The sequence below is a fragment of the Garra rufa genome, chromosome 19 (genome assembly GCF_049309525.1).
Source record: "Garra rufa chromosome 19, GarRuf1.0, whole genome shotgun sequence".
NCBI classification, from domain to species: domain Eukaryota; kingdom Metazoa; phylum Chordata; class Actinopteri; order Cypriniformes; family Cyprinidae; genus Garra; species Garra rufa.
In genome coordinates this window covers 25,942,516-25,967,690 of record NC_133379.1, presented here as the reverse complement: position 1 = coordinate 25,967,690, position 25,175 = coordinate 25,942,516, and the positions used below count along the sequence as shown (strand labels likewise).

The following is a 25,175-nucleotide window of genomic DNA, read 5'->3' as shown; positions in this document are numbered from 1 at the left end:
GCTTTTAAAAACGGTACGATTCCACATTTTACTACTACCGGTACTTTAAGAATGCGTTTTGATAAGAGATGTATTTCCTGAGGACCCTAGCTGATTACAGTGAAGCGGAAATTGCAGATGGAATCACGGGATCCATTCATATACATGGAATTTACTGTATAATATGGAATAACATGGAATTTAAATATGAATCCTGCACGTTCTGTGCATTTTTCGTTCTGCTGCTTTGTTTACTGCACACATACTGAAGAGCACGTGACACTCGCTGTGTTTTCAGCCTCTTCCACCTCAATATATGAGTACATGAAGACATAAACATGATGTCTAGAACTGCTGTGAGAGTCTTCACAGGAACCTGTCAAAATAAAATTTAATGTAACTATTAAAATGTAATCCAGAAAATGAATGGAAAACAGATTCACAGAATCTGATAAAAATAAAACTGTAAAAAAACGTATTTCATAGGGTTCAACTTTAATAAATTTTTGTTCAACTTTAATAAATTGTTGTTAAATTGTGTAAGTTTCATGATTAATATTACAACCATTAAAATAGAGTTTTGAAAAATTTAAACGAAAAAAAAAAAAAAAAACGGAATCCAGAAAAATTATAATGGAAAAAATAAAATGGAATTTGGAAGAAATAAATCGGATTTCATAAGGGCCTATTTATTTCATTGTTGCTTTTGTTTGATTGTATTTCTCCTTTAGTTTGTTACTTGCGTATATGTTCTTATTAACAACAAAGATAAAATATCTAAATTATTGTAAAATAAAATGACTATATCATGAAATAAGATTTGGCTTAATCCTTTTAGCTAACTTACCAATGTTGCAAAGACCTTGACTGTAGGCTCAGTTGCTTGCCGTAGTTCTATGTAGTGTCACTTGAATGTGATTTCTATTAGGGATGCACCGAATATTCGGCCACCGAAAGACTTATCACCGAAACAACATGGCCGAAACAGTATGTTGACGCAAACAGAAACCGCAGCCTGCACGTGCTTGTCTGAAGCAACACATCTGCGGTGTGGACGTATTTCAGTATATCTGAGAAAGACCCACGGATAGCGATTTGCAAAACATGAAATTTCAAGAGGGGGTGTGTCTGCAGTGATGAGAGCAGAGATCGAGACAGATGTGGCTTTCAGTGAGTGAAAAACAATGGCTTTACGTTGGTGTTACGTCGCAATATTTTAAAGATATGTCTTTTCAATATACTGTATTTTTATAAATATTTATGTTTTAAACCATCGAGGCGAGACAATGGATATCACACAAGCAACGTGAAAACTGCGCAATATGATAAAGTGAAAGTAAAAACTGACAGTGCTTTCAGCATCTGACATGCATTCTCTCAGAGACAATAAGAGGCGATTATACTTTATATGCTGATATTAATTTAGTCCCCTAATATTTTTCTTGTGCCCTGAACATGGTGGAAAAAAATAAAAAGAAACGTATTTTGTGTAAGGGTTTTTTTTTTTTTTTTTTTTTGAAAGACTTAAATAAATCTCTTAATTTTCATTGATTGCAGTGTTATTAGGGGTAAAGAAAGTCTTAATTATGATTTCAGGTGGTCTTAAATGTGGGGACTGAAAGACAAGAATTGCGATGAAACTTCAAAAGGATATTCATTGAATAAATATGAGCGCTGCACCTTTCAAAGTCATTTGCTGCACTGCTTTGTGTACCATTCTGACTGCGCCTCCTGCTGGAAGAGAAACACGTAGAGTTGTAAATGTGAACTAATGGAAAGATTATGTGTTATAAAAATTTAAACAATTAAACAATTTAAACAAAGGCTGTAAAATATATGTATATGTTATTTAAGTAATATAATATTTGATTGATGATAATTGTTTAAATTAATATAATTGATTTATTCTTTGAAACTTTAATATTAATTTATGCAATTGCAATGCCTTGATTTTAGTAACATTAGTACACAGTCATAGCCATAAATGCAATGGTACTAATAATTGCCATAATTCTTTCTGTGTTTCGGTTTTCGGTTTTCGGCCTTGGTTTCCCCTTTTTAGGTTTTCGGTTTCGGCCAAGAATTTTCATTTCGGTGAATCCCTAATTTTTATTTTATTTATTTTTTAAAGCAGGATGAAATGCTTTTTTAATAGAGAAAATAACTGTAAGCTCCATTTAGATCATCTATTATTCAGTTACTTCTCCTGTTGTTCTGTGTGTTTTTTTTTTTTTATAGTATCGGTTCAGTAGTACTATTGAGATATTTTAGTCAGCTATCATATCAAAGTCAAAATTTTGGTATCATGACAACACTACTATTTATGTATTTATTTATTTACAATATGTTATATTATTTCATTTATTTGCTCATTAATTTGACAGCGGTACGTCAAATAGCAAAAATGAAAATTCTGTCTTTTACACATTTACACAACCTCATGTCACCCAAACCTGTATGATTCTATTTCTTCTGTTGAACATAAAGATATTTTTAGAAATATTACTCATGTAGTGCTTCTTTCTTTGTACAGTGAAACTCAATGCTCACAAAAATATGATCTTTTCTGTTTCACGGAAGAAAATCGCACAGGTTTGAAACAACCTGACAGTGATGTAAATAACAGAATTTTTATCCTTAGGTAAAGTCTATAAGATTAAATCTCTGCAAATGACAAAAATGAGTATTGTGTAAAAGAAATGCTTCCATTTACATAGAATTCTCCCTGCACAAATACATTTAAAATTGGCTCTAGACCCAAAATCAACCTACTTATGCAAATCTTCCAGAAGACGAATAAGTCAACTAGTTGATTTTGAAACCATGTGGTTTTGAACATCACTAGTCCCAAGCTCCTAGATGTTCCCAATGATTTGAAGCACAGAGATGTTCATTTTTAATAGGATTCTTTGTAATTCATCTCTGATGTCACAGATCTGTGATGAATTTAGTGAGCGAGAGATATGTGGAAGTGTTACCGAGGAGGTAGTGAAATAGACAGGGTGGGTAGAGGGAGGGGACGAGTATGTTACCCTGTGTACACGCGTACGTTGTTGTAGGGAGAGAGAGAGAGAGAGAGAGAGAGGAGGATTGGAGACAGTTGATAGACGCTGCTCGCTCTAGGTGCTCTGCGTTACTTGGGTCTCAATAGCAGAGCGCCAGTGAACGGCTCTCCATCTCTTTTCCTTTCTCTCAGGGGGCTTTGGAGAGGATCGGAAGACATGCTTTGATATTCCACTCTCATCCCCGAGTTCCCGTCACATGCCCGGAGTCGGACTCTCTCTCAGTAACATGGGCTTTTTCCCCCCGTCTCACTGCAGTGTGTGTTTTTCCGTGCGGGCTGTTTTCGCTGCTGCTCCTGGTGCGCTGGTGCGCGATGTGTGTTTATGTCTGCACCATGCCGAGGCAAGCGCTCCCAGTCAGCGGCGCGAACGGCCCCAGCAGCAGCCTCTGCCTGCCTGAGTTACGATACTGCTTGTGTTTCCCCTGCACAGTTTTGCTCCAGCACGGCGCCGATCCCAACATCCGCAACACCGACGGCAAGTCTGCCCTGGACCTGGCTGACCCGTCCGCTAAAGCCGTTCTCACCGGTGAGTGCTGCAACCTCACGCTCTTCTTCTTTCTTTCTTTTATCAGTGTTGTTTTTGATCATCTGCTGTCTGATACTACGACTACACAGCTTTGAAATGGAGCAGCGTTGTTATGCATCTGTATCTCTACGTTAGGTGTGTTTGTGTAAAGTGAGACTGTTGTTGTCCTTGAGCGCTTTCTCTGCCTGTGCGCTCTCTCCGTAGTAGGGATGGGCGACTATATTGAATTTCCAGGATATATTCGTGATCATTTAAAAATAAGATACACTGTGAGTATTGTAATGCACTGTTTATTAATAGTTTTGCCCCTTCCTTAGGTGTCATGACTTAGAATAATCTTCATTTGCAAAACATTCTTAGAGTTATGTATGATTCATTTCTGTGTCGTGAGTTGATTTAAAACTCTGATTCAACAATTTGTTGACATCTATTTATGTATATTTGGAAAAAGTACATTACCAGTCAAAAGTTTTTGAACAATAAGATTTATGTTTTTTTTTTTTTTTTGAAGAATTCTCTTCTGCTCACCAAGCATGCATTTGTTTGATCTAAAACATAGCAAAAGCAGCTACTGTGAAATACTTCTACTGTTTAAAATAACTATTTTACTATATTTTAACATGTAATTTATTCCTGTGATCAAGGCTAAATTTTCAGCATCATTACTCCAGTCTTCAGTGTCACATGATCCTTCAGAAATCATTTTAATAGGATGATTTGCTGTGCAAGAAACATTTTATTTATTGTTATTATCAATATTTTAAACAGTTGAGTACATTTATTTTTTCAGGATTCTTTGATCCAAAGATCCAAATTCTTCGGTAAAGCTTCTGTAACGATACACATTATACTATTCAAAAGCTTGGAGTCAATATTTATTTATTTTCTGACATTAGACATTATAGAAATTAATACTTTTTTATTTAGCAAGGATGCTTTAAATTGATCAAAAGTGATGATAAAAACATTTATAATATTACAAAAGATTTCTGTTTCAGATAAATGCTGTTTTTCTGAACTGTCTGTCCATCAATAAAACCTGAAACATAATTATAATACTAATAATAAATGTTTTTTGAGCGGCAAATCAGAATATTAGAATGGTTTCTGAAGGATCACGTGACTGGAGTAATGATGCTAAAAATTAAAATTTGAAATCACAGAAATTAATTATATTTTAAAATATATTCAAATAGAAAACAGTTATTTGAAATCATTAAAATACCACAAAATGTTTCTGTTTTTGCTGTATTTTGGACCAAATAAATGCAGGCTTGGTGAGCAAAAGAGATTTCTTTAAAGAATATTAAAAATCGTACTGTTCAAAAACTTTTGACTGGTAATGTTTTTCTTGATAATTATGGCATTTATATTTTATCAGTATTTAGGCATATGGATGTATTCGTTAGGCCAAATTTGGCCACTTTGCTGACCATTAAAATCTACCCAGTTTGTTCAGAATTTTGCTCTGTGTAGACTTTTTCTATGTTCTCTTAATATTTTAAGTAAACATTGTGTACATTTTTTTTTTTTTGCACCATATGCAGGTTTGTGCATAACTAATTGCTATTCAAAAAGCATTTGTTCTAATGAAAAACAGTGTGGAAAGCATAGTGTGAATCATTTTATTGTTTTATTCTTTGATTCTTGATTTAAACCATCTTAAAAATACTCTATGTATTTAAATTTGTATTTTGGCAATACCCCATGCGCTTTTTTGGTTTTAACAAATCACTTTTACGCATGAACACATAAACCAGCCTCACCCGCTGATAGCTGTGCAAATATATGTACTGCGACTTCACTGGTTGACACATTCGATAAAATATAGTCACGCCACTCAGCTCCGCTCGTTGTATTGTTTGGGGGCAAAGATTCATGTATAATCAGGCTGTACTCATCTATTACATAGTCCTCTTAGACACATTCTGATTGTGTTTACACTAAGTTGCATCATTTCCTGTTTGGTAAATACATCAGTTACACAAGGGCTGTAGAAGGCATTTCGTCAGCGGAGTAATTCTCCGAACTGACAATACGTTTTGCTGCCAACAAGTACTTTAGTAGTAAACTTCACTTTTCAGCTCTCGCAGAAACACGCAGGCGAAGCTCACCAGCAGTGATGCGTTATAAAACGTTCTGTTACTGAAATCAATGTCGGCGTTATTGAGACATTAGACAGCTGGCGGCATAACAACGTTCATTATTTCTCACGTCGTGTAATAAGAGATTAATTCTGTAGTGAGATGTACATCAGATGCAAAGTCAAATGAATCAGAAGGTTTATTCAAGTGGTGATACTGAAGGTTCTTTATTGGAATCTGTGGTTCCATGAAAAACCTTTAACAGCCGTGTGACCTTAGATTATTAATATTTGACCCTAACCATAAAAACAGTGTTAAGTAGCATGGGTATATTTGTGGCAGTAGCCAAAAATACATTGTATGGGTCAAAATGATAGATTTTTCTTTTATGCCAAAAATTATTAACATATTAAGCAAAGATCATGTTCCATGAAGATATTTTTGTATGTTTCCTATTGGAAATATATCAAAACTTAATTTTTAATTAGTAATATGCATTGCTAAGAACTTCATTTAGACAACTTTAAAGGCGATTTTCTGAATATTTAGAATTTTTTGCACCCTCAGGTTCCAGATTTTTTTAAACATTATTGTCCTATCCTAACAAACCATACATCAATTGGAAGCTTATTCATTCAGCTTTCAGCTTTCAGATTCACCCTTTTGGCTGATTTTGTGGTCCAGGGTCACATATGTTAAATGCAAAGACAAAAAAAATGGTTATTTTAAAAACTGTTGACCTGAAAAGTTCTTTGAAGAAGCCCAAACTGTTCTTTTAAGCTCTTAAACTCTTTCTTTCTTCAGTCGAACAAAATAATTAAGGTTTTTGAGGAAAACATTGCAGGATTTTTCTCCATATAGTGGACTTCAATGGTGGCCAATGGGTTGAAGGTCCAAATTGCAGTTTCAATGCAGCTTCAAACATGATCTCAGCCAATGAATAAGGGTCTTGTATTTTTATATATTTATTTGTTTCGCTAGATAAGACCCTTATTCCTCAGTTAGGATCATTTAGAGCTCTTTTAAAGGAGTAGTTTACTTTCAGAACAAAAATTTACAGATAATTTACTCACCCCCTTGTCATCCCAGATGTTCATGTCTGTCTTTCTTCAGTCGTAATTATGTTTTTTGAGGAAAACATTTCAGGATGTCTCTCCATATAATGGACTTCTATGGTGCCCCTGAGTTTGAACTTCTAAAATGTAGCTTCAAATGGCTCTAAACGATCACAGCCGAGGAAAGAAGGGTCTTCTCTAGCAAAATTACAATTTATATACTTTTTAACCTCAAATGCTCATCTTGTCTAGCTCTGTGTGTACTCTGTGTAGAGATTACAATTTATAAAGAGATTAAAGTATATAAATTGTAAATGTTTTTAGAAAGTAACCGATTGCTTCACTAGATAAGACCCTTCTTCCTTGGCTGGGATCATTTAGAGGCCTTTAAAGCTGCATTTAAACTGCATTTTGGAAACTCAAACTCAGGGGCACCATAGAAGTCCATTATATGGAGAGAAATCCTGAAATGTTTTCCTCAAAAAACACCATTTCTTTACGACTGAAGAAAGAAAGACATCTTGGATGACAAGGGGGTGAGTACATTATCTGTATATTTTTGTTCTGAAAGTGAACTACTCCTTTAGGCTTTGAATTTGGACCTTCAACCTGTTGGCTCCCATTGAAGTCCACTATATGGAGAAAAATCCTGGAATATTTTCTTCAAAAAGCTTAATTTCTATTCGACCGAAGAAAGAAAGCCATAAACATCTTGGATGACATGGGGGTGCCTAAACTATCTTTATAGTGGAAAAATGTTGTCACATTATTATTTTAAATACTGTTCAGCGGAAGGTTCTTTTTGCAAAGCCAAAAATGCTCTTTTGGAGCATTTATTTCTAGGAGTGTGTAATGTGCTTATGTTATAGAACTACTTAAAATGCCATGCAACTGCGGCATGCGTGAGAAATGATATGTAAATCATGAGATTTGCCATGAAAACCTGTTTTCCATCCACTTCTCAGTCTAACAAATCAGAAAGAAGGTGATAAGGTATAAATGGCAGCTCATGGTATGAGTGACAGAGGTGATGTGTTTGGTTTTGTGTGTATAAATAGAGCAGGAGGCAGAGCTCCAGTCTCTCGAGTATTTCAGATAATTGTTATAGATCCGCTTTTCCTGCCCGGCTACCTGACCCTGCCTGTCGAGCCTCCCATCATCTGTCTAGAAATATTGAAGTGCAGTATTCATTTCATTCTTAATCATGCTTGGCTAGCTATACTGCCCCAGACTACAGTACACAACATACAGCTTTTTCACCAAGCTAACCCCTAATTACTAACTGAAATATTCACTTAGAAGCTGAGCAACGTGAACAGAGTTATTCACGTTTTTGTTTATTTGCTCTAGGCGAATTCCTCTCCTCTCACTTTCGTTCTGCTAATTTGAATGTTGCTCGCACAAATTACATTGCGAATTAGCCGCTTTGCATCACGGTTGCCAAAAGGCGAGACGTGAGAGGTCTAATGCTGTCCAACCATCTGTAAGCGTAGCTACTTTTTCTTCAAACAGCTTCAGAATAAACCTTCGGGTCATCAATTCTGTCTTGTTGTAACAGCTTAATGATCGCATATTAACTCGTCTGGGTCAGTTCAGCTCTACGATTGGCTATTTATTGCACTTTCACAAGAGTTTGGTGCTGTGAAGCTGCTTATCAGCTGCTTAATTTGTTTGAGCATCCTGTTTGGGTTTGTTGTTGGATGGAGGCTTTCCAATAAACAGTCTGTTGAGTGTAATTTAAAAATGGAGTCTGGACGATTAAGCCAAATGTTTTTATCGTCTATTGCAAGAAATTGTGAAAGATTTTAGCTACTAATAATTAATTTTCAACATCCCTTGTGTATTTTCTTGAGTGGTGGCAAAAGTTTTTGCACTGTCGCCAGAGGGGTGCTTTGTAAACATTACAGAAACATTACAGTTCAGATTTTTTTTTTTTTTTTTTTTTTTTTTTATGAGGAAACATGATTTGGTGTAAACATGTCTTGCCTTTGGTCTTGTTTTGTGGGTCTGGTTAATGATGCATGACAAAAAACACACTAACAGGAGCATCACACCAACCATTTCCATTCTGCTACATTTATACTAAAATATCTTTATTTAAGATTTTAGGAGTGTAATTGATGAATAAATGAGTAAGTAATTAAAAAGAGAATGCATGATCATTACTTGCTGTGGTGTTTAACAACACAAAAGTTTACAGTCAGATTTGATTTTTTTTTTCCGAAATGAAAAATGAATGCTTTTATTCAACAAGGACGCATCAACTTGATCAAAAGTGACAGTAAAGGCTTTTGTGTTTAATAGAGATTTGTATTTGCAATAAATGCTGTTCTTTCTGTAACACTTTAGATTAGGGAACATATTCAGAAGAGTTTTCGCTCGTTAAACTCCTAATTTGTTGCTTATTGATAGTACGCGAGGTAGTAGTTGTTTGCATGATAATAAGCAACTAGTTAAAAGGACAGTTCACCCAAAAATGAAAATAACCTCATGATTTACTCACCCTCAAGCTTTGAGTTCTGATCTGAAATGATGGCTTGTAAACCCTTATTCAGATCTGGGCTTCAGATCACGAATCATTTGATTCAAATCGGAACTTTGGAGCGGGCGCAAATCTTTTGATTTCAGATTGGAACTTCGAAGCGTGGATCACAAATCTTTTGATTCAGATCGAGACTTTCGTGCTGGTTGTTTTGATTCAGATTGGAACTTTGGAGCGCAGATCGCAAGTAATTTAATTCGGTTTGGAACTTTGGAGCAGGTTTGTGAATATTTTACTACTTTTTTTTTTATTAAACAGTAGGAGACGACAAATAATTAAGGCAGTACTGTTAAAAAACAAAACGAAGAAAAAGGAATGAAAGTAAACAAATACACAAATCTTTTTAGAAAATTAACTGTGGCTTTACTGTGGTAAAAGTGTAGTAACTGTTTTTTTTTGTATAACAACAGTTTTACTGCAAATTATGGAAGCCCGTTTCCACCACTTATTAAAAAAAAAAGGAAATTGCGACTTTATCTCACAATTCTGATTTTTTTTCTCTCGCAAGTTTGAGTTTGCATCTTGCTATTCTGACTTTTTTTTTCCCCTCAGAACTGTGGGATATAAATGATATAAATAAAGTCAGAGTTGCGGGATATAAACCCACAATTGTGAGCAGTACCGCCGCTCCCTATACGCAGAGTACGCAGTCTGCGTAGGGCACCAACTCCCAGGGGGGCACCATCCCAGCTGCTCAAAAAAATATTTTTATTATTTTTATTATTATTTATTTTAGTTTTTTATATAGCCTATTATAATAATAAATTAATATTAATAATATACATATACAAATAAACAAAAATATAAACGTAAATATTGCATTTTCTGTGAACGCAGAGTAGGCTAGTAAGCACACGTGATTACGCGCAGCGACGCGCCTTTACCTCTGTTTACGGCTGCCTATTTGGCCAAAAATGATGATAATAATTGATGAACAATATGGCTGGTCCTGGAAAGAGACATCAACAGTCCGGCGCCGAGAAACGAAAGAAAAAAAGCCCAAGATGAAGCCTGTGCATCACTTAGGTACGTTCATAATCCTGTGAAACTTTATTTTATTCTGTCGACGTTAATAGTGTTTTAATGTCGGTAATAATTTCACGACTAACGCATCTTTCTTAATATGAATACAAGCAGATCTAAGTAAACAAAATGACTTAAAATGCATTATATTAAAACACTGAGGCAATAATGATTATTGATTAATAATGACCATATGGTGCCATTAAATAACAGTGTTAAAATACATAATCTAATACAAAATTAACAGTTTACATTACAATTTTAATAGAAATGCCTGAAAAGAGCACCAAAGGCCTGGTAAATGCAGTTGTTACACTTACATGATGATCGAATTCCTTGTTTAATATTGACCAAACATTTAATTAAAATGTCCACATAATCTTTCCTATCATTTCCTCAACAAAAATATGTAGACATCATAACCCTTGTCTGCTTTATTGTCAAAACTGCCACATGTACAGTGCATGTACAGGTGAAAACACAGAATAAAAATATATTTAAAAAAATACAGACAAATACAAATATTATATATTCTATAAAACACAATTTACAAGCATGGATATGATAGAAAGATAGATAAAAAGGCAGATAACCATGGTTTTTATCATAGTAAAACTACTTAATTTCCTTTTTTATGATTCTGAGATTATTAAATCAATCAGACAACTGTATTAATAAAATCATAGCCATTGGAGGTAACTCTTTTTTTGTTGATAAAACTCTTGCTCTTGATCTTGCTATTTCGCTCTTTATTTACCTTTTTGACCAAAAATAACTTCCGTAATATTTGGGGGAGGGGGCACAAAAGTAAATTTCTGCTTAGGGCACCCATTTGGCCAGCAGCGGCCCTGATTGTGAGAAATAAAGTCAGAATTGCGAGATATAATTCTGCAATTTTGACTTTTTTTCTTGATATTGCGACTGTATCTCACAATTCTGACTTTTTTTACAAGATACAAGCTCGCAGTTGCAAATTATAAAGTCCAGTTCTGAGGAGAAAAAAGACAGATATGTTCACAGAATTGCGTTTTCTTGGAATTCTGACTTTATAACTCGCAATTGCAAGTTTATGTCATGCAATTCTGACTTTTTTTCCTCAGAATTGTGAGATATAAACTCACAGTTGCGAGTTTTAAAGGTTGTATCAGCGATTTCTAGCCTGAAACATAAAGTGTCAAATTCAGCTGACCTTTCATCACGATCCGCTCGCTGCCTGCCCCATAAATTGTCTGTGAAAAAAACGCGTCTCTCTGGTCAGCCTAGGGTCCGAGATATGCCAAAAAAACAATCGCCACTACCAACCTTTCCACAGATAAACAAACAGTGTTCCAACCAATCAGCGTCAGGGGTTTGGTGTTGTGGACTTTCGCTCCGCCTCCCTCACATCCCTGCACCAGTAGGAAAGTCCACAACACCAAACCCCTGACGCTGATTGTTTTTTTTGGCATATCTCGGACCCTAGGCTGACCAGAGAGACGCGTTTTTTTTCACAGACAATTTATGGGGCAAGCAGCGAGCGGATCGTGAAGAAAGGTCAGCTGAAATTGACACTTTATGTTTTAGGCTAGAAATCGCTGATACAACCTTTAAAGTCAGGATTTCAAGAACTCGCAATTCTGACTTTATAACTCAGAATTGTGAGTTGATATCTCACAATTCTGAGACAAAAAACAGGCATCTATAGCAAATAGCATGTGGTTAGTGTAGGAAAAACGTGGTTAATTTGTGGTTTACTCTTTGCTTCGTTTTATGTTTGCCATTATGTTTTATTAGTATAATTTTATTTATCCATTCATCTTTTTTATCATTTAAAAACATTGATAAGCTCTCAGTTTGAAGTCCTTGGAAATCTAAATAGTAGTGCTTGAAAAGTCTTTGAAATTCAAGGAATTTTCTTTTAAAGTATCTGTACGAACCCTGTAAATAATGGCTTTCATTAGGGCTGTTATCTTTTATATATATTATCTTATATAATGCTTAACAGATTAACAGCTAATGTTCATTCAGTAAGGAATGTCATTCGTATTCATTGCTTCATATGTTGTCTTCACGGATCCTTGGTTAAAAACACTAGCTTTCAGAGACCACCAGAGTAGACAGTTTGATTCATGCCTATATTTGACACATAAATAGCACCCATGTGAAGCCAGCGCCTCTATGGAATGACAGATTTTAAAGGACCTTGAGCTTGACTTTGATCATGTGGTAATACTTCTGCCATCATATGATGTCCTTACCAAGACAAAATGTTCCTTTAAGTTGCTTTAGACACACTTGCAGTGTAGCTTTTTGTGAAATGATTAATTACTACAGTAGTAGCACACACTCTGATTCATTTCATCTTTTTGCAAGTATCTTTTTTTCATTTATTTAAAGGCTAATGGATTTATATGAATCATAAGCCGTTTTATTCTTGCCATAACACTGATAGTTCAGATAGGGAAGCTATTAGCTTGATTTTGTATGCCAATGTATTTGTGAACCACACACTTTAGCTGAGTGTCTGTGATTTTCTGTAGGCCAGTGTGAAACAAAAAGTGCAGGAATTGCACAAAAACTGCCAGTGCAAAACAGCAAATATTTTTGGCACAACACTACTGTCTTAAGTGCTATTAAATGTATGTTGAGTATAGGAAAATTGCCTAAGATAGAAGGGATTAAAGATCTGAAACTTCTAATATGAGACATGGAAAAGACACGCAAACCTAGTTAAGGCTTGTTAAGTGAGGTATACATTTCATGTGTAGGTTTATTCTAAAATTGAAGCATGAGATTGCATTTGTTAACTAAATCAGTTTTGATTTGCCATTCTCAAACGTCAAAGTTCACCTCATCCCTGCTGTTGTATTGTAATCAGATGTGAGTAAATTTCTCTATTGTTCCAGCCTTGATGAATCCAATTTGCTCAGCTTGTTCGTTTTGCGGAGATTAGTTCATAACACTTCAGAATGGAGCAATCAAATAGCCGCTGGCGTATCATCCTCTTGCCATGTTAGGCAGAACGCTGTTCATTTAGTTTTGCTTAATTGACTTTCAAGAGGTGCTATTCATTAAGCCCCACTTCCCGTGATAAAAACAAAGTTATTTTGAATCGATACAAGTTCAATTTGACAGACAAACAAAAAACCTTCTCCTTAAAGAGCGAGTCCCACGGTGAGGCGTCTGAACGATGACTCTGACATTTATGTGTGTAATGGAAAGATGTTTGAAGTGCGAGTGCCCTCCAGCACAAAAACAGTGCAAGAAAGCAGAGTAAATGTTCTTATGAGATATAGACCTGAATCGGTAAGCTAGTGGACTGCTGCACGGCTTCAAAAAGAGCCCTTTTAACTTTTATTTCTTGCATGCTTTCAGAACGTCTTTCCCAGGGACTAGAACCTCTGAGCTTTTATATTGCTCGCTATTGTGGGTTCTTTATTCTCTTTTTCCGTGTGTGTTCCTTTCCATCTAAAAATGGATTTATGTTGGTCATATTACTCTGAGAAATATAGAGTCTGAAATGGAAAATGTCAAGGGGAATACAAAGTCACAGAGGACCTCGGATGGTGTTTTCTGAGGGAAGTATTTCTGGAACTTGAGGGGGGAAAAAAGTATAGATAGAAAAAAGTTTTTTCAAGTTTAGCATTTCCATAAATGGTGAATTATTTAAATACATTTTGTTTATTCTGCAGAGCAGCTATTAACTATGTCATTTTTGTTTTTACCCCAGTGAAGTCACTTTGCAAGCCACACATTGCTTTGAATATCCATTTAGACTTTCATCACACTGAACAGAAAAAGAATAAAAAATATTTTGCCTTTGAAATCATCTGCAAAATTACATTCATGGTCTGCTTTAAAACTTAATGTTTTTCAAGTGAGCGGGAGAAGATTCGTCTTATAGCAGCGCACCCGTGCCCTAGACGATCTTTGAAAACCCAGACTTACTCCCTTCTGTGTCATTTTAAATATTGTAGGACTAAGGAAGGAGTAGGCTGTTTGCCAGCCAAACAAAGTCTTTTTTACTTATTTACTTTCTTAAGCCAATAGAAAAAATAATTCATTTGATGTTCTTGCCAATTTCTTCCCCATATGAGACCAATAGCTTGTATTTTTCACTCTAATTTGAATGACCGCAGAGATTTTGTTCATCATGTGTGTTACCCTAGGTGAATATGTGGGTATGCATAGATTTAAATAAATTAGCATTCTTAAGCTATGACAGATCCAACTGTTGTCTCATTTAGATTGATCTGTTACCAAAAAACGAAAAGCAATACTCTAGTTTTCCAGCTATTATCAAACACTGTCTTTCTTTACATGGAATCTGTTGTAAATGTAGTCGGTTTTAATCCTGTGAAGGCGAAACTAATGCCTCTGACCTTCAGCACCAAGAAAGTGAGGTTAAATCGCATTATAGCAAGTTTAATGAAGTGCCGATAGTCCCACATCAGTCGGGTTATTGATGCGTCCGTGGATCTGTGTGCTCCATCGGGCTCACTGCTTTCTCTCTGGAATCTCGTAATTCTGACTGCTCTCACCCTTAGGAAACTGTAGTAGTGTTACGTCTATTTTCTATTAATCTATTTTATAGATTAGTTCCATTATTCAAAGATTTAACAAGATAGTTTTCATTTGGCTTTTGCTTTTTAGTTGCATTTTACTAATTAGTTCATATAAATGAAATCAAGACTTTAAAGAAACATTGTTTTTGCCTAACCTATAAGAAGCTTTAGTTTATTAAAATACAGTATACTTATATCATTTGTTTTCATCTTTATCATGTGATTGTTGTTATTCTTTTTATTTTTTTAATTATTTCAGATAAAATACTGTTCAAATGTTTGGGGTCTGTTTCATTATTTTTGAAAGTGTCTTATGCTCACTAAGCCTGCATTTATTTGATCAAGAATACAGTGTAAAAAGTAGTATTGAGAAAATATATTTACAAATGAATTTTTTTTCTATTTTAATATTTAAAAAAGAAAGGGATTTATCATGGCAAAGTTGGATTTCCGTCCAGTCGGTACTCTAGTATTATTAATGTTAAAAATAATTTTGAAAATCAAGATATAGCATAAAAAAATTATTCTGTTCAAAAGTTTACACCCCTGACTCTTAATGCATTGTTTTTCCTTCTGAAGCATCAGTGAGCGTTTGAACCTTCTGTAAGGTTGTCCTCAGTGTCAGAGGATGGATCTCAGAATCATACAGTCATTGTTGGAAAGGGTTAAAATACACAAAAATGCTGAAAAGCCAAAGAATTTGTGGTACTTGAAGGAGTTTTCGGAAGAACAGCAGGCAGTTTAACTGTTCAGGACAAATAAGGGACTCATGAACAACTATTACGCAAAAAAACACAGCTGTGGATCATTCAGGTAACAACACAGTATTAAGAATATTAAGTGTATGTAAACTTTTGAACGGGATAATTTTTATAAATTCAACTATTATTTTTTCTTATGGACTATATGTGTCTTTTATGTGAATTCAGGTCAGTTAAAAAATAAATAGCATGCATTTTGTATGATCCCTCTTATTTTAGTAAAATAATTAACATTTTACAGATTCTGCAAGGTGGATGTAAACTTTTCACCCACACTTTTGACCCACACAGGAATATTTTTTGGTTAAAAGGTTGATGGGAACATCATTTATTTGAAATAAAGCTATTTTGTAGCACTATAAATGTCTTTCCCATCTTGTTTTTGATCACTTTAATGCATTTAAATTTTACATTTATTTAAATTTAAAGGCCTTACTGACCTCAAACTTTAAACAGGTACTGTAGATGAAAACAGACTTTATTCACATAAAATTTTAGGTAAAAATAATACAGATTAAAGAAAATGTCTTGGATTCTGAGGCTGGTCTTTTATTTTTCATTTTTTACTTTTGCCAATAAATTTAAATGGTTCTGTGGCCGAAAAATAAATTTTTCAAATTACAACTAAGCCTGGTTCAGACTACACAATATTTTTTGTCGGTTAGGACAGTTACTGCGTCATATTAGGGCTGGATGATATGTTCTAAAATCTAAATCTCAATTAATTGAGCATTTTAACTTGATTTTGATTAATGAGCAATTTTTGATTTTACTATTTTCATTTTTGCTCTAAATGTGTATTTACTTTAAGTTCTTACTGGCCATTCACACAGAACATGTCTTTGTGTCTATGAAGTGAGACGCAGCGTTTAGGAATTCTTTAAAAACAACAACATAAAAACGGCGGAGAATGCCTACTTCGGCATGTTGCTGTCAAATACAAAAGTTGCCAAGCCAACCTGCTACTGTAAACAAAAGCTTGCAATGCTTGCCCCGCATCTGTGGTCTCCTGATTGGTTCAATGTTTTTGAACTGACATTGATGAGCAGCGCTGCGTGTTAAAGTTTAAATTCTGTTAAAGACAGCTTCTTAAACACGGCACTCGCGAGCGCAACGGTATTTCAAGTCCGTATAGCTCCAACTACACACGCGATACTATGTTTTTAATGGGAAATTATTAACAGGATTTAAAAAAAAATGGGAAAATGATGTCGGTTAGAGACTGTTAGGTTCTGAATTTTGGTTTTGATTACTTTTCGATTAACTCTCCAGCCCTGTGTCAGATAATGCAATTTTGACTCCTAAAATCTTGTTGGACTTGACAGAAAGTGACATGAGGGAAACAAACAATGGCTACACGCTGTTTGCTAGCCATTGTTTATTTCCCTCATGTCACTTTCTGTCTAGTCCAACAAGATTTTAGGAGTCAAAATTTGCTCTGTCTTGTTGTCAGAAAAGCCCAAACCGTCCTCCATTGTGAAATTCCACCTAGAAATTTCCTTTCAATACCATTGGCTCTCTTTCGTTTCAGCTTGTTTGAAAGCATATCAAAGGTGCTTCTGTGCTCCTATTGGCCAGTGTCACTGATGTGACAGAATCGTCGTGGACATGGATGAAAGGCTTGAATCTCTAACGCCCATTGACGTTTACGAATCCCCACGACCCCCTACGTCAAGCAGATTGAGCCAAAATTGGGCTAAAATCAAGTAGTCTGCACCAGGCTTAATTCATGCAAGCTTTCAAATAATAGGAGGCCATAAAGGCTGCGTGATCTAATTACAAAATGCTGTTGTATATCATGTCACGCTGCAGTATTTGTCAACTTCCCAGAAGTATTTCATGTCAATTCTCCTCCCTGAACAACAGAGGGATAGATGCACTGTCACATAATTATCTGTCCACCTATCTCACAGCAGACAGCTTGACTGCTCATTACTCAGGATCCGGAGTATCAATGCAGAACACAATAAAGCAGAAATAGGCCTGGTTCTGCACCACTGCTTGATTTTTGTCTTTGAGAACCTTCTGCTTCTTTGCATGATGTCTTGACGTCCAGCCTGGTCTCCACTTGGAGAGGACAGATGGCTGGTTTGAACTGCTGCTTGGCTTCTCATAAACAACCTCAGCCATTTTTACAGCTTGTCAGGACATCATTTTTGTTCCACTGCTCAGCTGATGATCACCAGGTAGGGCTGGGTGAGATGACGATGGTACATTGCAATCGCAGAAATGTCTTGACTGGTATTTTATGACCGCTCATTCAGACATTTTTCAAATGTATTTGTTTTCTGGGTTATATAACATGAAGCTATTTTTGTGTTGATGCCACACTTAAGTTGAGACTACATTTTTAAATGTATCTTTCAAGCTACAGCCCTTCAGGCTGGTCTGACTTGGGTTGCTGTGTCTTTCCTAACTGATCCGGCATATGGTTATTGAAAACCAGACTATCAAACCACCAAAGGTTTTAACCACCTATAGTAGGGGTGGCACGGTTCACAAAACCCACAGTTCGGTTCACATCTCGGTTTTAGGTCACGGTTTTCGGTTCTGTACGGTTCTTGTTTTCAATTTTTTTTATTTTAATCTTTAACACTCCAGAAGTTTGTTTTGGCATATGAAATGTAGCTTGATTATCCACAATTTAGGATACATTATTAAAAAAAAGTTTTATCATGTAATCATGCACAAACTGAATTGGACTTGACTTGAAGCACATTATTGAGACCATCTCTGAGGAAAGCTAGGGGAGATTTGATACAGCAATAGAGAAGACATTGATGACATGCTTTTCATTTATTTGGCAAAAACAGGACAATGTGTATCTCCACAGGAATTGATGTGCCTTTTTAGCACATAAAGATTGAACTGAAGAATTAACTTGCATGTCTACCAACACACTGGTGTGATGTCTTCTCAGATGAACTGACAAATTAGAAGTGTTGCCGTTAGCATATTATATGCATTTTCCACAATGCTTGCACACAGTCTCAGTTCGATCTATTCTTTTATTCCCGTCTTCATCATAGGTAACATGAAATCCAAAATGTTCCCACACAACTGACCTGGCTAAGGGGCCGATCACATGAAGCCTCTTTTGCGCGCTCAAGTTTGTTATTTCAAATGTTGACGCGTGGTATGCGCGCTCGTAATGGAAGCGACGCGGTGCGACACGCTCGTTTTTCCCAGGCGCGAGCGCGCCGCATCGAGATAAAAACATCTCAACTTTTCAACCAACCAATCAGCTTCATCCTTTCCTTTAATAAAATTGAAAGCACAGCCAAGTTGGATGAACAGCGTATCATAGCTGGCGCATCCTCCAACTCCGGGCAGTCTTCATTATCTCTCCCACTTGCCATTTCTACACGTGATGTAAACTGCAGCACTCCACTTTTACTGTCTCTATGTCTACACACAGCTCTTATTTCGCGCAAAAAGGACACTCACGAGGCTACATTGCGCATGCGTTGAACCGTTGAACCGTGCGACGCACACACGCACCGAACCGAGACAAGCGAACCGAACGGTTCGGTTGTTTTTCATGTACCGTGCCACCCCTAACCTATAGGCTTTTATTGAAGGCGTCAAAACTTTTGTACAATAAGACTTTAAGGCCCAGTTTCACAGACAGTGCTTAGATTAAGCCAGGATTAGGCCATAGTTCAATTAGGACATTTAAGTAATTTTTATAAACGTGCTTAAAAAACTTTACCGGTGTTCATCTTGAGACAAATCAAAGGCACTGATGTATTTTAAGATCAATTAGTGGAAAATTATTTCAGTTGAAATAGCTCAGACTTTTAGTCTAGGGCTAGGCTTAAGCCTTGCCTGTGAAACCGGGGGTAAGAGTGTTTAAGCTGTTTATCACTAGCAAAGCTTCATGACTATGCTAGGACAACATACTAAAACATCTAAACCAACCTTAATTATGTTAGAAACATACTGGCAATATGTAATCATGCTTAAAAACATGCCAACATGTTAAAAACATGGTGGCCACATGCTAACAACATGCTTATCATGTTATAAACATGTTAGGAACAAGTTAGCAATCTGCTAATCAAGTTAAACCTGTTAAGAACATGCTAGTCATGATAGAAACATGCTGACAGAAGGTTAATTGTTAAAAATATTCTCGCAACAGGTTTACGAAAGAAACACGATAAAATGTTTACATTAGAAACATGGTTACAAAAGTTAACATGCTAATTCTGTTACAAACATTAGCAACATGTTCAAAACAAGTTAATAATGTTAAACATGCTAGCATCATGTTAAAAACATACTAACAAAAAAAGCTATATAATGATAGCAGTATGCTAATCGTTCTAGAAACATGTTACAGCATGCTTACAACATGTCAACCATGCTATAAACATGTCAATCAAGCTAGAAACATGTTAGCAACAGGCTAACAACATTTTAGTTATGTTAGAAATATAGTAGCAAAATGTTAACGTGTTAACCACACTAAAACTTTTTACCAACATGCTAACAAATTTCTAGTCATGTTAAAAACACGTTAGTATCATTTTACAAAAAAAAAACATGTTAACATGTTTACATTAGAAACATGGTTACAAAATGTTAAAATGCTAATTATGTCAGAAACATATTAGCAAAATGCAAAATGTTAGAAACATGTCCATCAACATGATAATCATGCTAGAAACATGCTAACAACGTGCTAATTATACAAGAAACATGGTAATAACATGTTAATTAAATTAAAAACATGCTAACATGCTAATCATCAAACAAGATGCTGACAACCTGTTAATCACAATAAAAATGTGCTAACAACACGAAAATCATTCTATAAACACGTTAATGATGTTAGAAACATGCTAGCAACATGTTAACATTCTAATCATGTTAGCAACATCCTTATGTTAAAACATGTTTACAACTAACATGCTAATCATGTCAGAAACATACTAGCAAAATGCTAATCATGTTAGAAACATGCCCAGCTACATAATAATCATGGTAGAAACATGCTAACAACATGCTAATCGTGTTAAAACACGTTGTCAACATGTTAATCATGTTACAAAAATGTGAACAACATGCTAATCATACTAAAAACATAACATGTTAATTATATTAAAAACATGTTAACATGCTAATCATGTTAGAAACATGCTAACATGTAAATCATATTAAAAACGTGCTAACAACATGCAAATCATTCTATAAACACATTAATGATGTTAGAAACATGATAGCAACATGTTAACATTCTAATCATGCTAGCAACATGTTAATCATGTTAAAAATGTTAGCAACATTTTACAAAAAACATTTACATTACAAAAATGGTTACAAAATATCAACATGCTAAACATGTTAAAAACATGCTAACAACATGTAAATCATTAAAAACGTGCTAACAACATGCAAATCATTCTGTAAACACGTTAATGATGTTAGAAACATGCTAGCAACATGTTAGTCATGTTAGCAAAATTCTAATGATGATAAAACATGCTTTCTGAAGCCAACTTCAAAATGTGTTCTCGAACTTAGTTTTTCCTTTTTTTGTGTGTGGATAATCATACCTTTTGGTTTACCTCCAAGTTGCAAAAAAAGAGATGCTGTACCAGAAATGGGCATTAACATGATTATCTAATATATAATAGATTTTTGGGGATTCATTTCCAATCTATACCATACCGTTGCGCCCAATCCAGGTTGAAGTGTGTGAGAAGATCAGGTGTTGCTTTGCTTTTTGAGAGAGAGAGCAGAACAAATTCCTTTGTTTATTTTCTTAGCGATGTGCTTTCAACTCCTTCCAGCTCTCTTCAATTTCGGTATCAAATCCAAGATAAATCCTGTTTGATTGTTTTTCTTTTATATATTTCCAGGCTCTGAGTTTTAGGGCTCCTCGTTCGCCTGACTTTGCTTTCACGCTATTATGAACATATTTTTCCCAAAGTGAATTGCGAATTTCTCAAGCTGTTTTAAGAGCCCTGTGATATGTTGCAACTCCAAAAATCTGTAGTGCAAACATCTTGAAAAGCTCTCAGCACCAAAGTAAAGAGGGGTTGTTTGCTTAATCTATTCAGCATAGTATCCTGCCTCTCCCCCGTCAGGATTTAAGCAGGAAAATAAAACTGGCTGCAGTTTTATTTATACGATTTACTTTTTTCATTGCAGGCAGGCAGTCGCTTCCCAGTCAATTAGATCTAGCAACTGATCCATAGCTTGTGTCCCGCTGGGTGGGTCAGATAATCCCTTTTATCCTCTGCGTATGTCTGCCGCTAAGACCTTTCAGGTTGTGTTTGGTTATGTTAAGAATTGTAAATTGTGAAACTCTAGGCAAAGTTGTGACCTTTGCCCTGTGCGGAGCACACTATCTGATATTCACAACAGTTTTAGTGTTTGGATGGTAGTTCATTTCAGTTGACCTTAGTGACCATTAGGGATGCACCGATCCGACTTTTCCAGTTCCGATGCATGGGCTTTGTATATCTGTCGATACCCGATACCGATCCGATACCATTGTTGAATTAATAATAAACTGCATAACTTCTACCTTATACCTTCCTTCCACCATGTAGAAGAAACTAAAGGCACCAAACTTTCCTAACTAAACATTACTTTCCTAACTATGACAAAACAGATGTAATGTATTGAATAGGGCTGGTCCGAATACCATTTTTTGAGCTTCAAATCTTTGGTAGTAATCAATACCGAATATTCAAAGCTTCGGAAGGAGGGGCTAAACATATTCTTCTATCTAATAAAGGCAGGAATCTCTGTGTGTCTGTCTTTGCATTTTTATTATGTCGAGAACAGTTAATTCAATCGATTTTTGCTGTGGACCCAAAGGAGTGCAGTGTTGCATTCACTGGGTTTAAAAATAACATATGTATTTTATATATATATATATATATATATATATGTATTTTATACATCTGTTTATTTTTCTGATCCCCGATCCAGCTATTTTTTCAGTATCGGGGCCGATATCCGATCCTAATATCGGATCGGTGCACCCCTAGTGACCGTACCATATTTGTAGTGTGCAGAGGAACTGTCTTTTAATAATAATAACAATTAATAATATACATGTAATATTATATTTTATATTTTGCACTCCTGTTTTATTTTAATAATAATATTATACATTTAATGTGTGCATGTTTATAATATTTATACAACAGTTACTTCCATAATATTTATTCTATATTACTGATAGAATTTTTATTTTTAATATTTGTTTTTCTTTCTTTCTTTTTGTAAAAAAAAAAAAAAATTTGTAATTTTATTTTTACATATTTAATAAAAATAAAAAATAATATGCATTTTCCAAATGTAATTTTTTACATATACATTTAATAATATATTTTATATTTTTATGTTCATATTTTATTTTAAAAATAATAATTATATATTTAACATATATGTGTATATTTACTTAACATTTATTATACACATATTTTTCTTTGTAATAATAATATTTTTATATTTGTTTTTTTAATGTATTATTTTTTCAAATGTTAATTTATTATAATAATATACATTTAATATATTTTATATTTTTTTGTTCATGTTTTATTTGAATAATATTATACATTTAATGTGTTTAATATTTATAAAACAGTTACTTCTATAATATTTATTCTATATTACTGTTATCATTTTTATTTTTAATATTTGTTTTTCTTTCTTTCTTTAATAAAAATATTTGATTATTTACCTATATATTTATTTGTTTGTTATTTATTATTTTTAAACTGTTTAATAATAATAATAAAAAGCACTTACTGTTACTTTTATGGTTATATATTTTAATATTAATTTTACACATTTAATGTATTTGTGTATAATATTTATACAACAGTTACTTCTATATATAATATTTATTATATATTTTTTTCTTTTTATAATAATAATATTTTTTACATTTATTTGTTTTTAATATATTATTTTAAATTTTTTAATAATATACATTTAATAATATATTTACATCTATATATAATATTTATTATATACATATTTGTCTTTTTTCTTTTATATTACTGTTATTTTAATTTAATATATTTATGTATCTATCTTTGTAATATTTATTTTTATGTATTTAAATGTTTAAGTTACTATTAATAATAATAATAATAATATACATTTAATATTACACTTTAAATATTTATTTTAATAATAATGTTATACATTTAATGTATGTATACAATATGCATACAAGTTACTTCTATATATGATACTAATTAAATACATGTTTTCTTTTTCTTTCTCTCTTTCTTAATATTATTATATATTTTTATCTATACCTATATTTATTTGTGTTTTAATGTATTATTTTAAGTTTAATTTATTATTTTTTTATAATAATAATAATAACGCACATTTAATAATAATAATATTATTTTATATTTATTTAATTTTATTAATAATATATATTTAATGTATATGTGTATAATATTTATACAACAGTTGCTTCTATATATATTTATATACATATTTTCTTTCTTTTTCTTTTATATTACTGTTATAATTTTTATTTTAATATATTTTTCCTTCCTTTCCTTTCTTTCTTCTAATAATAATAATTGTGTTTACCCATATATTAATTTGTTTTTAATTCATTTTTTAAATGTTTTATTTATTATAATAATAATTAATTTTATTTTTAGTTATTTATTTGTTTTTCTGTCTTTCTTTCACGAAAAAGACCTAATGGAGTCATTCAGTCATAAATTGAACTACAGTGGTCATACAGTAGATTCAGTTGAGTATTTTAGTATGTTTCATCTATATCGGAAAAAAATTCGCCTTCACACACTGTTGCAACTGAAAGTCATAAATGCCATCAATTTCCGAAAGCAGGCGTGAACCGTTCCAAATCATTTGAACCCTAGGAACTGGTGACTAGACCCGTATTTTGAGGGAGTTCCTTCAACCGAACCGTTTGTAAATTGGGAATTTGATGTGTGCCTCAGGCTGAGACATATCTCATTGATCTGAGGCCATTTTTACCCAAGAGCTCAAGGACCAGCGTGAGATCTTTTTTCAGCCCACCTGTGGAGCTTCAGATCAAGGGAGTCTCTGTTTATCTCTGAATAATTAATGCTCTCCTGAATTATCCAGTCCTGTCTGCAGTATACAGAAGCCCAGTCACAAAGCTCCTCACATGGACTGAAATCCACATTTATTATTTTCCTTGTACACCTTCTTTTTTTCCCCTTCAATGCTTCTAACACAATGCAAAGACCTTGTTTTGTATGCAGCTCAACAGCACGCTGCTTACAGCCACTCGCTTTCATTATGCTTAGATGCTTTGTGCAAAGACCTGAACATTTAAACTATCATTGATCTGAATTTTATTCAACCTCTAGTGAGGATCTTAAAAGTTAAATTACAGCTCAACGGGTAAACCAAGGCACTGGGAAACACTACGGTTGTGGGTTCGATTCCCATGTATATACTTTTAATGCACTAACAAATGCATGTTGGTATATTTAGCATGAATATACTCTCCCAGGTCCATTTATACCATTTGTTTTTTTTCTCTCTCTAGTGTTTTACAGCTGCTAGATATTCTTTGATAACAAAACGCATTTCCTGTAGCTCTCTTTA

General features: G+C 34.1%; 1 protein-coding gene across 1 annotated transcript in view; it reads left to right on the top strand.

Annotated features, from left to right (window-relative positions):
• Nucleotides 1–25,175, top strand: part of tnksa (tankyrase, TRF1-interacting ankyrin-related ADP-ribose polymerase a) — a 154,521-nt gene that overhangs the window by 16,342 nt on the left and 113,004 nt on the right. Inside the window, exon 3 of the mRNA XM_073824012.1 lies at nucleotides 3,474–3,569. Coding sequence (XP_073680113.1) covers nucleotides 3,474–3,569 — 96 coding nt within the window. The remainder of the gene's footprint in view (nucleotides 1–3,473; nucleotides 3,570–25,175) is intronic.